The following is a 15,486-nucleotide window of genomic DNA, read 5'->3' as shown; positions in this document are numbered from 1 at the left end:
CTTGTAATAAACCATTGTTATTGTTGTATTAAAAACATGGTAAAAATGTTTCCTCATTGTCCATTAATCGCTTTAATCTCCTATACAACTATAGCTCCTATACAACTATAGTTTAAATTTGAGGGAAAACAGTAAAAAGTTTATTCAACAAAACCGTGAATTTCATACATAACAATATGCTTAGAAATATAAAGTATATAAATTGGATAACATTTTGTTACATGTTTCAAATACGGTATATTACATATTATATTCAAACATTCATATGTATTCCATGCTAAGGGAGTCGATGATGGACAAATCGACCATGAACGTCGTCGAAGAAACGCGCCTCTTTGGTGAAGTACCGCAGGTGACACTCGCATTTTCGGGTACCGAAACTGATCAGAAGAATGTCGTCGAAGAAAACCTGCTATCGAATCAATCAAACTCGCAAGTGAATAATGATTGTCAACAGGATAATAAAAGCTCCGGTGTCAGCAGCGCCACAAGCAGTATGGCAAACATGGACCTGAATGCCCCTAAAACGAACGATTTGCAAGAGAAACTCAATTTAACCGATGAATCCGGCAGAGAGCCTCAGCCGGACTCGATGACCACGGTTGTGATTGATATGGACCCAGCCGTAGACGGTAAGTGGAAGGTGGTAGACGACTGAATTATTTTTATTATTTTCCGTTTACTTTATTTCGTTTTCTCTTCAAGGATTATATTCAAGATGTAGGTCAGATAAATATATGCTACATGGTATTAAAAAGCTTATATATTATTCTTTTTGCAAAACAGGTCCTAATATTGACCTCAAATTAATCCTTTCATGAGGTTCATTCATCTATCCGTTCCAATTTTGGGAAATTAGAGTAAATTTAATATTTCCAACCTATCCTATATTCTTAAGTTTCACATTATTCCGAAAAACATTTTAAAAATTATTACCAGGTATCAACGACGAAACGATAAGTTTAATATCGTTTTTTCTTTTGTAAAAAGCTTTGACGCGTCTTCCTTGGTTTGGAGCTTACATTTTGCGACCAAAAGCTCTATAGAAGCTTTCTTTCGTTACCATAAAAAATTTCACTCAAATTTTAGTAAAACGTGTTCCTTTTCAGTGTGACAAGATTTTTGTTTTGATTTTAAAAATTATCGTGCATATACTTACGAATAGATTTGAAATTAATAAAGGGGAAACTGTACTTAACCATTGCATAAACTTTATTTCATGATTACGATCGTATGTCGCAGTAATACGGAGTAGTAATGTGAATGCTAAAATTTTGTAACAGTTAAAGAATGTGATTTAGAGCTTTTGTAAAGTCGCAATTTAGTAAATTTTTTTTATTGCCTCCCCCTTACCAGTTCTCAATTACAAAACAATTTACTTGCAATTGAAAAACAATTGCAAATTGAATGTTCTATCGGAAGATTTTTTTCACACTTTCCCCTTATTTAAATTCCCTCGGCTTAAGGAAGGCTCCCATCGTAAACGCAAATTAATTTCGGTTCCTTTGTGTACGGTTTTACTCTAAGCTTTTCGTGTTTCAATTGATGCAAGCGGTCCGGTCGAGCATGAATAAGCCTGAAAGTGAACACGCAACAACGAAAGCACACAACAGCAAACACACCTCGCGCACCCATGCGTCGGGGATCGATCATCATCCATTCTCTTGCAATGTACATGCCGCTCAGCGAGAGCATATATTCATTGCACGTACTTGCGCGAGATGGCATACAACTGGTACAGTAATGGTCCGATGTTGCTCGGCACATGCAGCCCAAGTCCTCAATAAAAGTGAATTTGTGCTTTTCATTGCAATACGGAATGCAATTTGCTTCCTTCGACTTGTGTTTTAGCTACTGTTACAACTCTATTGGCTGTCTTTCCCATGTGATTACAAAATTCTTTAAACATCTCTTATGTACGATAATAGTTAAAACAATCACTTTCACATTTGTTACATATGTTTTACATTTGCATGCTCGTTTTATTACCAATAAATTATTATTTAAATATATATACCCAAATACATTTACGTAGGTAGCTAGTAGGAAGCGCAAATTGAGCGGTTACTGTACACTCGCGTGACGCTTGGCCATATTCCATACTCGTTGTTATATGCGTACTCGAGCGCCTTACGTTTGCTCTCCGAAACCAGTGACGCCTCGGGGGTTTTGCTCCCGCACAACAGTCACATTTGTTTCGTTCGTTCAAAAACAAAACGCCCGTCCGCTGGAACAGAAGCAGAAGCTCCGCGAGCTTGTCAATAAACCAGAAACACTCCATTAGTGCATTTTGCGTGTGCTCCGAGGTTAGTTGCGTACGGATCCTTCCCCCTATTTCCTGTGACCTGAGTTTGTCGGGTCGTGGGTCAGTGAAAGGGCCACGTAGATTTAGCGCTTTTTTCCTTCCTGTCTGGGTGCTTTTCTATTGATTCTATTGTGTAAATGGGTGCTATTCTATTGTGTAGCTTTTAGTGTGCATAAAACACGTGTGTCATGAGGACCTGCTGAAGCGCCGTTTTCAAAGCCCTGAGGCTCGCTGGCAAAGCTGACGGGCCGAATAACAACCGAGGAAAAAGAAACGCATCAACAAGCGTTGAAGTGAAACGTGGTGGAAGTGGAAACTTAAGTAACCTTCAGTTCGAGTACGCGCACTCGCACTCTAGGTGAACCTTCTCCTTTTCTGTCTGCGCGTGTCGCTGGGAAGAGAAAACTCGCAGAACCGGCCACAAACATGCGGCTCCTACCGGGGACAGGGCAAAAGTTAGGCAAAGTGGATCGCAACGACGGTGTACGCTTACGTCGGAAGACCTACTCTACGTACTTGTGCAGTTTATGGTGCTATTGGCGGTTGAGTGAAACACACGCAAGAGTGTAGTGTTGTAACATGCGCTAAACAAACAGAAAACAAAAACGTAAAATCTTGCCAACTTAAATCATGCTAAGACGAAAAAAGATTCCATCAAAATTGTGGCACAAATGATCCAAATCCAAGCTAATTTCAAAGGTGACGCATTTCGTCGGTCACGGTTGCAGTGGCAAAAATCTTATCGTAGCGTTTATCTTATCAACGGTATATGCCGATGACGGGTCGCATCGGAAATCAGCTAAATCCTTGATCAGCTTGGTTCTAACCCATGACAACAGTAAGAGTTCATTGCAAATAACTCATTCGCTAAGCGGCCACCAAAGCTGTCGCGTTCCGTCTCCACCCATCGCCGGCCTGACCTATGGACTTGTGAACCTTCGCTGGCATAGGGTAAAAAAGTCGAATCATGATGGTATTGCTGCTTTTTGCTGTGCAGCAACAGCAGGATAAAAGTACAGCGTCGTTACTTTGGCACGAAAAAAATAACACACAACGTGCTACGACGGTACGAGGAAACAGGTTTTGTTAATGTTCCGTTCATGCAAGATCTGTATGTAGTAAAAGTTAAGCATCAGGAACTGGATGCAATGTTTCTTAAAACGGAATGTCATCCTACCCAAGCGTGCCCTAAAACTAAGTTGTGACGTGTAATTAAACGTGGCGTAGTTAATTGCATGTCAAGCTTTGCGTTTAAAAACGTATCATCGTATTGCACTATTTGTCACATCAGCGTGTCAAATTGGGGTATTTAAAAGTTCATGCTTTTAGATTTCCATTAAACACTTCCATTTAATGCTTCTTCGACAGACGTAGTTAATTCCTTTTCTCTATATTACCCAAAATAATGGAAATAATCAGCGCCGTCAGCAAAGAATCGTTATCACAGGTGACCTTTGACACGAGGAGTAACAATGTCGATAAAGCATGAAAGCGATGGAAGATAAGAACGTTCATAGTCCTCTCGGCTTAGCCACGGCACCAACTCAAATGATGGCAAGCAGAATGGTTTTATTTCCCTGCATCGCATTCCCTTCCGTCGTTTGTTGCGATCATTTTGTGGGGATCATTTTGCTGTGTTAACAACATGACACGGTACCAAGCGTGATAGTGTGTCGTTGCGTAGGAAATTGTTCCAGATGTTCACAAACACAACGGTGGCCTCTGTGACTGGCATTGTCCACTGCCATGGACATCATAACGATGCACCAGTTGCACTCTGTCCCGTTGGTTTGGTAATTGAAGCGAAACAACTACAATCGCGACGCTGAACTTGTTTGATGCGATTGCTAGTATATTCAAGGATAGGCTGTGACAAAAAATAACATCGTTTAATTGTTAAAACTTTTCCCAAAATTACAGTTGAGGTGTGTTTAAAACGCTGATAAATAAAGATAACATTTAAATAATAATACTAGCAGATACCACACCAATATGAGCTAGCTTGTATTGGGTCAGTGACTGTTTTTATTTATAAGCAGCGCGATCCTCGGCAAACGGTTTCTCCACATTATGGAAGCTATTTTTAAACAATCTATAGTAACCTTCACGAATTAACCTTCTCCAAATGTCTGTCCTCGAAGTAAAAGTTCAGCAACGTTTTGAATTTTAATCAGCGAACAGAGCCAAACACTTTTATTCCTCAGCGTCTCGTTCATATCGATGACTCCTATGCGAAACAACCGCATATGTGAATCTGTGATCAATAAAACTGAAATCCATTCATTGTAGCACAAATGAATATAAAAAAAATCAAGGAAAGCTACCAATGAGATTCGGAAATATTAGGCAAATTGCCACCAACCAAATCGATGAACAAATGCTGCTACGCCCCTTCTTACGCACATTAAAGCCTCTAACTTTCTAGTGAGCTTCTGTTGAGCACAGCGTGATTTGGCACATTCTGCAGCATACCAAAACAATATTCAATTATTTCATTTGTCATTGACCGCCACTTGAAGGTCACAAGTAGCATTGGTTGCTTTTCTGTTTGTTTCGCTTGCTTCCATAAGTAAGTGCTCTTGCACAGATCATGGGCATTATATCAATGCAAAGATTTACCTCTGAATGCAATGTCTTTATTCGTGTTGAAAACAAAACTCCTCCACGCATAGAAAATGAAACAGATAATGTTTGCTTATTCGCGTGTTAAAAATTGGCAACTAATTAAAAGCCAAAATTTAGTAAGGCCATTGCTGCTACCGGTCATGAAACACTATGAAACGATGGCATGCAGTGTTCTTTTGTTATATTTTTAGATGCACATAACAGAGACAGAGAGACATGGTACTTCCTTCTTTTACCGACAAGATGCAATAATTGCAATAATTGAATTATTTATAATCACTGGCAAACGTCATCAGCGCCAGTTCGAATTAGGCGGATGGGGAAATTTCTCATAAAGATAAACATAATCATGGCTCGCGGGGAATGTGTCAACCCGAACTCCAAGGTTATGCAGGATGGGTTTCAGGCCAGGTGCCATTCGCGATCGCACATTTGCTGGTCAGGCACGAGTCAATCGTGCATCGACAGCGCTGAACTGTGTAGAGGTAAACCGGCAAAGCATTTTTTTACATAACATTTTTGTCTCTCCCTCTCTCTCCAACCGTTGATTGCCCTCGCCTTTCTTCATGCGTCTCGTCGTGATGTGGTTCCGTGATGTCGATCGATTACTCGAATCTGCGTTGCGGTCGCATCTGTCTAGGTCCGACAACTCGCTGCGGTTCCTTCGCGGTTCGTTTTGTGAGCGTCCTCGTCCTCTTCACCCCCTTCCTGGGAGTTTAATTGCAGGATGGGAGTAATAAGTGTTCAAACGCCTTGCGCTGTGTTGTGAGTTTGAATCGTCGTTACCCAACGGAGTCGATTAACGCACTCGAAAGCACGTCCATCAAGTGCGGTGGGGGCATCCATCGGGTGGTGGATACTTGACGTGAGTGCGCCACATTTCGTGCGTGTGTATAGCTGCCGCGTGATATTTTTGTGGAACGTATAAAGCATACAGCAGCAGAGAAGATGCCGATACATCCTAATCGTGTTTGAAACGAAGAGTTTTGGTTCATAAACGTGTGGTAAAGGCAGTAACTATAGTTACTATCGTGGATGCGGAAATTGTCTTCCTTTTTTTGCTGCCAGACACTCCCCGACATGATCGCAAACTCATTTTTTTTAACTATAAACAAATGTGTACTGTGATCCAGTGACATTGAACGTAAACATTAGAATAACGTCCTATTCGTAATTCGAATTCAGTGCTTAGAAAAAAAACGTATTTAGCAGTGTGCATGTGTGTGCATACATTCGGAGCAGAGCAGCAACACGTCAAATGTTTTGACATTTAAAGCAAAACAAAGCCCGGCTTACAAACTAGGTTAGCGAAAGTGATCAAGTGTGGCGAATTAGCGACACCGGTGTTGTAAAATTTGTTTGGAGACAGTGCAAACCATAACGCCGTGTCAACCCTGCTTACAAGCAGATTTGGGTATATTTAAGTTAAACTTACTAGTAATTACTTCTCCATAAAGGAAAACAGAGAAACTACATGGAGTGAATGCATCAGCTGTTTGGATTTATGACATTTAATTTTTGCAATAGTTTCGCAACCGAAGAATATTAAGTATATTCGTCAGCAACTTTTTATTAGAAATGTTTTCTTAAAATTTAAATTTAATAATGAAATAATGATTCGTTTAGCACTATTCGCTGTACGTCAGCTTCGTGTCCGAAAGAGACCATAATGGATATCACCTGCATCTTTTTTTTTAAATAGAATGTGTCTCATGAGTATAACAATATAGTTTTTAACCTCTGGTTTCTTTTATTTTTTTTTGCAGGATCTCTCGCGTTTAATTACTCCAACATGAGTTATTCACAGGTACATCATGACATGACTAATTTGAGTTGTTACACCCCATGAATTTGTTCATTAATCGTTTCTTTTTTACATAGATCGTCCAGCAGCTTCGAACCACATTCAACAGTGGTAAGACGAGGGATGTGGATTTTAGGTAAGGGTAAATGTATGACCAAAATGCAATTATTAGAGTGTTTCATACTGGTTCTGTGCTATGTGTCGGATAATTTTCAGCTCAAAATTGTTTATCCACGTTCTCAGAAATTAGTTCTTTCATGGTTTTTAATAATTACAGATTGGATCAGCTGAAAGCACTAATGCGATGCTACGAAGAAAACACCGCCGAGATGGCAAACGTGCTGGCATCGGATCTACGCAAGCACAAGCAAGAAGCCCATCTGCTTGAAATCGAATTTATTCTGAATGATCTGCGCAATACATTGTACAATTTGCGAGAATGGATGAAACCGGAAAAACCTGAGAAGAGCTTGGTGAACATGATGGATGGGGTGTATATCTACAAAGATCCGTACGGAGTGGTACTTGTCATTGGTGCCTGGAATTATCCGCTGCAGCTTACCTTGGTGCCGGTGGCCGCTGCAATTGCAGCAGGAAACTGCGTCGTAATCAAGCCAAGCGAAGTTGCTCCGGCTTCGGCGAAATTTATTGCCGAAATTCTTCCAAAGTATTTATCATCGGTATGTTCTAATGATATTCTTAATCACCCCATGTTCGCCGATCAAAATTGGATTGATTTAAATGATCGTTGTTGTGCCTATTTATGCGTTACTTATGGATGGAAATCAATTCTAACGTCATGTACTAATTTTGCACATTTTCTCGAATACAGTTTGATAATTAAATCTTATCTCGATTTTGCGAAAAATGTTCTATCGCATAACAATTTCTCATTGATTTTTAGTCGTAATTTACTTCCATAACGCTAAAAAAATTATTGCAGTGAGACCCTGCATAGAATATTTAATCAGTTCACTATAAACCGCGGAAATAACACTAACTTTATTGTTCCTTTTGCAACACTCATTTTCTTGTAAAGGTGTGTTATTTTGGTTCATATCTACTAGCTGTAATGATTATTATAGCTTATTAGATACTACTGCAGTGTTCATCATTAACGCTACATAAAGATAATATTTTTCAAAAATTGTTTCATTGCTTTTAGGCTTGCTATCGAGTGGTTACCGGTGGCCCCAAAGAAACCTCAGAGTTGCTGAAGGAAAAGTTCGACTATGTGTTTTACACTGGCTCTGGCCGCGTTGGCAAAATCGTTCATCAGGCATGTAGTGAACACTTGACGCCCTGTACGCTCGAGCTCGGCGGCAAAAGCCCTTGCTATTTGGATAGCACGGCTAACATTGAGATTGCAGCTCGGCGCATCCTATGGGGCAAGTTCATCAATGCTGGCCAAACGTGTATCGCGCCCGATTACATACTTTGCAGCAAGCAGGTTCAGAACCAGTTTATCGAAGAAGCACGAAAGGTGCTGAAAGAATGGTATGGTACGAACCCAAAGGATAGTCCAGATCTTTGCCGCATTATCAACCAGAATCATTTTCAGTGCGTATTGCCAAATTAGAATACACCAAATGATATGCCTAACGGATTCTAATCTATACTGATTTATATTTTAAATAGGCGACTTACTTCGCTTCTGAAAGGTGCAAATGTGGCTATTGGTGGTGAAACAGATTTGCAAGATCGTTACATCTCTCCAACGATCCTGGTCGACGTAAAGTCAACGGATCCCGTGATGCAGGATGAAATTTTCGGTCCCATCCTACCAATCCTAAACGTCGACAACGCATTCGATGCAATCAAATTCATTAACTCCAGGTACTGAAATCGCTATCGATACTAACTGCGCGGGTGGCGCTGGTACACCAGAACTTTCCATAATATCATTGACTTTTGTTTCTCATTTTTTTATTTGTTTTCATTTTTTTGTGTTGTTCAATTCTTATTCATTGCTGCTGTTGTTTTCAACATATCCTTGTCTTTGTCGCTGAATATCATCATCGGTTCGACTTCGTTTTATTCGGTTTATGCCTCTCATTTTGTGCCGTCGCATGTGCTGCTTCCTGGAATTCGATGCAAACATCGTCAAAATTTGATAAAAACATCCAATTGGTCAACATTTACAAATTTTGTTCATGGCTCATTTGTGGCTATTTTATTTTATATTGTTGCAATTTGCACTCAATTCACCATCATTTGCACTCGACAACATAGACCCCCACCTCTGGTGATGTACATCTTCACGCTAGACACCAAAATTCAAGAACTTTTCGTTAACGGAACCCGATCGGGCAGTATGTGCCTTAACGATACGATCATGCAGTACGCTGGTAAGGATGCAACACTGCTCTTCTTCGTGCAGATTTCAGAAATGTTGTAACCCGCTGCATAGCAGAGTGGTGGTGGGCTAGTTTTTTTTCTGCTAATTTGTAACGGCTTTGAACCTGTAGTATGGTAAATGCCCAATTACAGATGATAATCAAATCTTATTAGAGTAATATTCGGATTATTTGATGAGTTTATAGTATGTTTTGATTTTAACAACTTGGTGAAGGTTTCTCTTAACAATTATCATTGTATCGTTGGGATGGGAAAGCTTTTTTTGGTAATGGTTGATTTTATCCACTATATAACTGTTTATTATCTGATTTTTTTACACCGATTGTCCTTGGTTATGGAAACGCAATATGCTACATCATCCGCGAACGCTAGTGATAAGCCTCTCTGCCTATACATCTTCAGTAAGAATGAGGCAGATAGACGTACCATGATAGAAAAAACCTCTAGCGGAGGCGTTTGCGTGAACGATACCCTAATGCATTGTGCAGGTTAGAGCTAATCGTTGTTTTATATCGATTTAGAGTAAAAAAACACTAACACAAAAAAATACGCTGAAAGTGTCTGTAGAAACAATACTACGACTATTATTTTATATTCAAATTTGTCATATTTATATTTTACTGATCAGAGCTAAGTTGCCTAATGAGTTTTAGTTTTGGTAGAATAATAACTAAATTAATTATTAATATCAATAGCCAACATGTGCTTGAAATTTGAGCTCATTGCATTTACCGTTCATTGTGTGATTCGCTCCCATTTTTGCTAAAAGTGCTTCCGATATTGATAATATTTATGCTTTCTCTTTCCTCAGAGACAAACCTTTGTGTTTATATATGTTTACTCAGAACATTAAGGATCGGGATGCCATAATTTCGAATACTTCCAGTGGAGGCATTTGTGTTAACGATGCTCTAACTCATTTTGCAGGTTAGATAAGCAAACCTAGTCCACACAATATCATCAAGAGACAAGATCCAAGACTAGCATTCGAATAGATGTAAACAGGAACGCAAGATTGGCTTCAAATCGTGTTGCCTGTATGAAACACTCGACACCAAAATAGTTTTTCCTTTATACATAAGCTTCGGGTTTTGCTTATAGCTCGTTCGTGTTCAGACTGTTTTCCTCTATGTTGCATCTGTTGTCGAAGATATTGCAATAATTCACAGAGCCATTTGCTTTTTGTTTCCCAATCATTGGAATACGGGTCGAAAGTTTTTATAAAAGATAATAAAATTGTATGATTGTTCTCATCTCAACAGCGATAAACCGTTGAGTTTGTACATCTTCAGCAATAATGAAATGGATCGTAGTCAGATTATCCAAAACACTTCCAGCGGAGGTGTTTGCATAAATGATACGATGGCTCATGTAGCAGGTATCTGAAATACTTGTTTTATTTTTTTATTTGTCTTTTGCGAAGCATATCCGCAAGAGTGTATGCCGTTTTCTTTCAAATATAATCTGTTTCAACATTTTTGTTGCACAATAATCAACCAAGCAATAGCCTGTAAACTTTACATCATAACTTTCAGCGTAGTTTTTACAGCATCTATAATATAGATAAAAAAATTAAAATGTACATAGAATGTATTGTAGAGTGTTTGAATTGATAGTAAACTATTATAGCTATTTGATTATTCTTTAAAATAAGCACTAACCGATAATAAGCTTTCTAACGTAATAGTTAGTTTAATAGTCTCTTTTCTAGAATCCCATGTGAATTGCGTCGTTGCATGTTAACCTTTTTGAAAATGGTGTATTTATATAAGATGTCTCTTTCCATCAGTTGAAGCATTGCCATTCGGTGGAGTTGGCCCTAGTGGTATGGGTTCTTACCACGGTAAATACTCCTTTGACACGTTCGTCCACAAGAAGTCCTGTTTGACGAAAGATTTCAACCCAATTGGCGAAAAGCTGGCCGCGTAAGTTCCCCATCCCGATAGAATTCCCGTGGTTCGGATAACATTGTATTTCTATTTTTGGTTTTCTTTTGTGCTACTCCTAGTTCTCGATACCCGCCGTACTCGGAAAGTAAGCTGTCCTTCCTGAGCGTTCTGCTGAAGAAGCGTCAGGGAATCAACTTGAACTTTTTGCCATATCTATTGATGTTCGGTATTGGTGTTGCATCAACCCTCGCGCTGAGCGCCATCCTTAAGGTAAATACGCATAGACCTATCGTTTCTGCCTACACAACCATGGTCCGACTTCCTACAAGCTATGACATAGACTAGCGTTGAACCTCCATTCAAATATTAATATGATAAATTTTCATGTCTTATGCGATCCTTTTTCAGAGACGTTTGAAATAAACCACCATTAATAGAGGGGGAGGCGTAGCTTGGTGGGTTGAAAGATAGCAAGATCCTAGATACGATCACAAAATGGCTGCGCAATTCATCGTTTGTTGAACTTCTTTTTTCTCGACTCGTTCAAAATAAAATGAATTGAAATGCACATAGTATTAAACACCAATTTCGGGAAGGTTATGCATGCTGTTAAACAGTACCTTTGGGCGAACTGAATAAATATTTTGAACTCCACAATTTTATACGTTTCAATGTCCCAATTTTAAAGATAGCGTGTTTTCTGTAGATAGTTTTCATATCCTATTCGTCGACTAAATTCAGATACGACCTACGCCTGATTAGCTTTGTGCTGTAAATAACAATGTTAATCATTATTATGGCGTTAGAGAGAAGAATGGAGTTATTGATAAGAAAATATATTATGCTATATCAATTTAATTCATGCAGAAGTATTTCATCTTCCATAGTAGTGTGAACTAGACCAGACGACCAACATGGCAGCTTTGTTATGTTTATTTTCTCTCACAATTTTCTATTGTTTCTACCCTCAGGATGACGAATAATGCTGTTCATCGACTCTAACGCTGGTGAAAGCCGATGATCGTAGAGACTGTGACTGTACAGGACAACAGAAGTGCCGACCTAGAAGAAAGGATAATGCTGGTGCATCCTTCATCTACGGAAATACCGGAAAAATAACTTAAAAGATAGTCTTTTTTTCCATTTTGTTAAACGTGTAGATCACTTGCAATTATTTTATTTCCGCGCAATGTTGTCTGGATAATTTTAATACTACACTCCGCCGGTATGGGGGATGGACGATATAGGACAATTAGGGAACTGAAAAAAATCTTTTTTTTTAGACATTTTATTAAAACAATGTTTTCTACAACAATTTTTCAAATATCAAAGAAATAACGTTGAATGTGGCATTGGAAATTGTTGTTGCGTGCTTTAAGTTTTAAATTATAATCGTGCAAACTATTCACAAATCACAAAACATAGGACATTCAGATGCTTGCGCACAGGGTATTGTTTTGGGATTAAGCAATAAATGTTGGGTAATTCATATATGTATTGATTTTTTTTTATTTCGTTGTATAAGGTCATAAATATATTTTATGAATAAAACAATCAAAAAATAATATAAAAGAGTCAATGGTTTATAAGAGTTTTTATGCCGAAACTTTCGTTGCATTTGTACTATGAAATATTTCATAATGAAACGATTCATTTTGTTCTAATCTGTCAATCCCAACCAGAACGCTGGACATAATCATCATCATCAGCATTGTATACAGTTTAGAAAAAGTAAACAAAGCATTATGCATAACTTGTGAATTTGGCACATAAATGAGACAGCGCTAGCAAAACGATGAGTGCGTATTCGAGAAGGAGCGTTTGTTGCGCAAAGCATGCAATTGACGTTAGTGACGTTTATGTTGTTTACAATATTTTTCACAGCGGTGAACAAAAACTTGAAGAATATTACGTACAATTTCGATCATTTTGCGCCTTTTTATTCATTTTTGTCCCATAACCATCGAATCATATACACAAAAACGATTTACGGATTGTGTAGTATATTTTTTAAATTAAAAGTGAAACATATCCCAGTTTCATCTTCATACATTTGAAATTGAAACAATCATTTATCATTTATTGAGCGAAGACTATTATTTTAAGTCAAATGATGCGAGCACACCGCTTGAAATAAACGGTTGTTAACAATTTATGAAATAATTATGAGCTATGCAAATGATAAATGTTCAAACGATTTGGCAAGGAAATCTATTCACAGAGAACATGCTCATTAAAAGGGAATAAACAAGCGCTTGGCAAACAAAAAGGTGAAATAATGAAGACCGAAAACTTTTCACGCACTGCACCGGCAAAATAGATCAAATTTTAAGCTAAAGTAACAGGAGAACATACCATCCAAGAGGTGATAATTTGCCGTACTGAACTGAACTGCAAATTCCGACACCCTGTGCCACTAACGGTCTGAAAGATTCACCTACTTACCAATAGATGACGCTATTTCTTTAACGATTGAAACGTTTCGTGAATTGAAACATTTCAACAAGCAGAGTCATCTATCAATATCAATAGAACAACAAATTTTCTCTTTGAAGTATTTAGCGCCATCTATTACTGAAAAAAATAACAGTTACAGAGCTTGAAATGTTTCAAATGATTGAAACGCTTCAAGTGCTTGAATCGTTTTGACCATGCGGAGCATTTTGTGATACGATCGTTCAGCATTATGGATGGTATGCTCTACTATTATTTTTGCGTAAAATTTTATGGGTTTTGTTCCTACAATTAGCGGTACTCTGTTTAATGTCTGTGGATTAATTTACAGCATATCTTTTGAATACTATTGTTTATTCGCTTTTAATCGTGTATCTTACCAATATATTTGTCCTGTTGATTATTTGTACATCTGCTTTTTCAGTAATAGGCAAAAATGTTGAAATCTCCAAGAAATTCGAAAATTCTCTGGGAAAAACGAGCAACAAGTAAAAGGAGCGCACACCAGCTAGGAGATCACATTTTTGTCGATTGGATCCGACAAATAAAATCTCCCAAAAATTCGAAAATCTGAAAATTTTCAATAAAAGTAACAGGAGCGGAAACAAGCTATGAAGTCACTTTTTTGTCGATCAGATCCGAAAAAAAATCTCCAAAAAATCTCCAAAAAATCCGAAAATCGAAAATTTTTCAAAAAAGTAACAGGAGCGCATACCAGCTAAGAGGTTACTTTTTTGTCGATCGGACCCGAAAAAAAAACCCCAAAAAAACTCCAAAAAATCTGAAAAACCGGAAAATTTTTCAAAAAAGTAACAGGAGCGCATACCAGCTTGGAGGTCACTTTTTTGTCGATCGGATCCGAAAAAAAATCTCCAAAAAATTTCCAAAAATCCGAAAAACCGAAAATTTTCCAAAAAAGTAACAGGAGCGCATACCAGATAGGAGGTCACATTTTTGTCGATCGGATCCGAAAAAAAATCCCCAAAAAATCTCCAAAAAATCCGAAAAATCGAAAATTTTCCAAAAAAGTAACAGGAGCGCATACCAGCTTGGAGGTCACTTTTTTGTCGATCGGATCCGAAAAAAAAATCCCCAAAAAATCTCCAAAAAATCCGAAAAATCGAAAATTTTCCAAAAAAGTAACAGGAGCGCATACCAGCTTGGAGGTCACTTTTTTGTCGATCGGATCCGAAAAAAAATCCCCAAAAAATCTTCAAAAAATCCGAAAAATCGAAAATTTTGCAAAAAAGTAACAGGAGCGCATACCAGCTAGGAGGTCACATTTTTGTCGATCGGATCCGAAAAAAAATCTCCAAAAAATCCGAAAATTCGAAAATTGTCCAAAAAAGTAACAGGAGCGCATACCAGCTTGGAGGTCACTTTTTTGTCGATCGGATCCGAAAAAAAATCCCCAAAAAATCTCCAAAAAATCCGAAAAATCGAAAATTTTCCAAAAAAGTAACAGGAGCGCATACCAGATAGGAGGTTACTTTTTTGTCGATCGGATCCGAAAAAAAATCTCCAAAAAATTTCCAAAAATCCGAAAAACCGAAAATTTTCCAAAAAAGTAACAGGAGCGCATACCAGATAGGAGGTCACTTTTTTGTCGATCGGATCCGAAAAAAAATCCCCAAAAAATCTCCAAAAAATCCGAAAAATCGAAAATTTTCCAAAAAAGTAACAGGAGCGCATACCAGCTTGGAGGTCACTTTTTTGTCGATCGGATCCGAAAAAAAATCCCCAAAAAATCTCCAAAAAATCCGAAAAATCGAAAATTTTCCAAAAAAGTAACAGGAGCGCATACCAGCTTGGAGGTCACTTTTTTGTCGATCGGATCCGAAAAAAAATCCCCAAAAATTCTCAAAAAATCCGAAAAATCGAAAATTTTCCAAAAAAGTAACAGGAGCGCATACCAGATAGGAGGTTACTTTTTTGTCGATCGGATCCGAAAAAAAATCCCCAAAAAATCTCCAAAAAATCCGAAAAATCGAAAATTTTCCAAAAAAGTAACAGGAGCGCATACCAGCTTGGAGGTCACTTTTTTGTCGATC

The 15,486-nt window shown here is 38.1% G+C and overlaps 1 protein-coding gene across 1 annotated transcript; it reads left to right on the top strand.

Annotated features, from left to right (window-relative positions):
• Window positions 1-292: 292 nt before the first annotated feature.
• Window positions 293-12,459, top strand: LOC128726799 (aldehyde dehydrogenase family 3 member B1). Its single transcript, XM_053820626.1, has 10 exons — window positions 293-632; window positions 6,697-6,737; window positions 6,812-6,870; window positions 7,012-7,414; window positions 7,900-8,294; window positions 8,373-8,570; window positions 9,465-9,580; window positions 10,882-11,017; window positions 11,101-11,251; window positions 11,953-12,459. The coding sequence occupies exons 1-10, from the start codon at window positions 293-295 to the stop codon at window positions 11,962-11,964; spliced, it is 1,851 nt and encodes a 616-aa protein (XP_053676601.1). The 3' UTR covers window positions 11,965-12,459.
• Window positions 12,460-15,486: the final 3,027 nt, after the last annotated feature.

The sequence above is a fragment of the Anopheles nili genome, chromosome 3 (genome assembly GCF_943737925.1).
Source record: "Anopheles nili chromosome 3, idAnoNiliSN_F5_01, whole genome shotgun sequence".
Lineage (NCBI taxonomy): Eukaryota > Metazoa > Arthropoda > Insecta > Diptera > Culicidae > Anopheles > Anopheles nili.
The sequence above is the reverse complement of the archived record's forward strand: the minus strand, read 5'-3'. Positions and strand labels throughout refer to the sequence as shown.

Excerpts from the sequence above, each read along its gene's own strand:
- LOC128726799 (XM_053820626.1), top strand. The coding sequence starts at position 293 with ATGGACAAATCGACCATGAACGTCGTCGAAGAAACGCGCCTCTTTGGT. Across the intron at positions 6,738-6,811 it reads CCAACATGAGTTATTCACAG|ATCGTCCAGCAGCTTCGAAC; the intron begins GTACATCATGAC and ends TTTTTTACATAG. Across the intron at positions 6,871-7,011 it reads ACGAGGGATGTGGATTTTAG|ATTGGATCAGCTGAAAGCAC; the intron begins GTAAGGGTAAAT and ends TAATAATTACAG.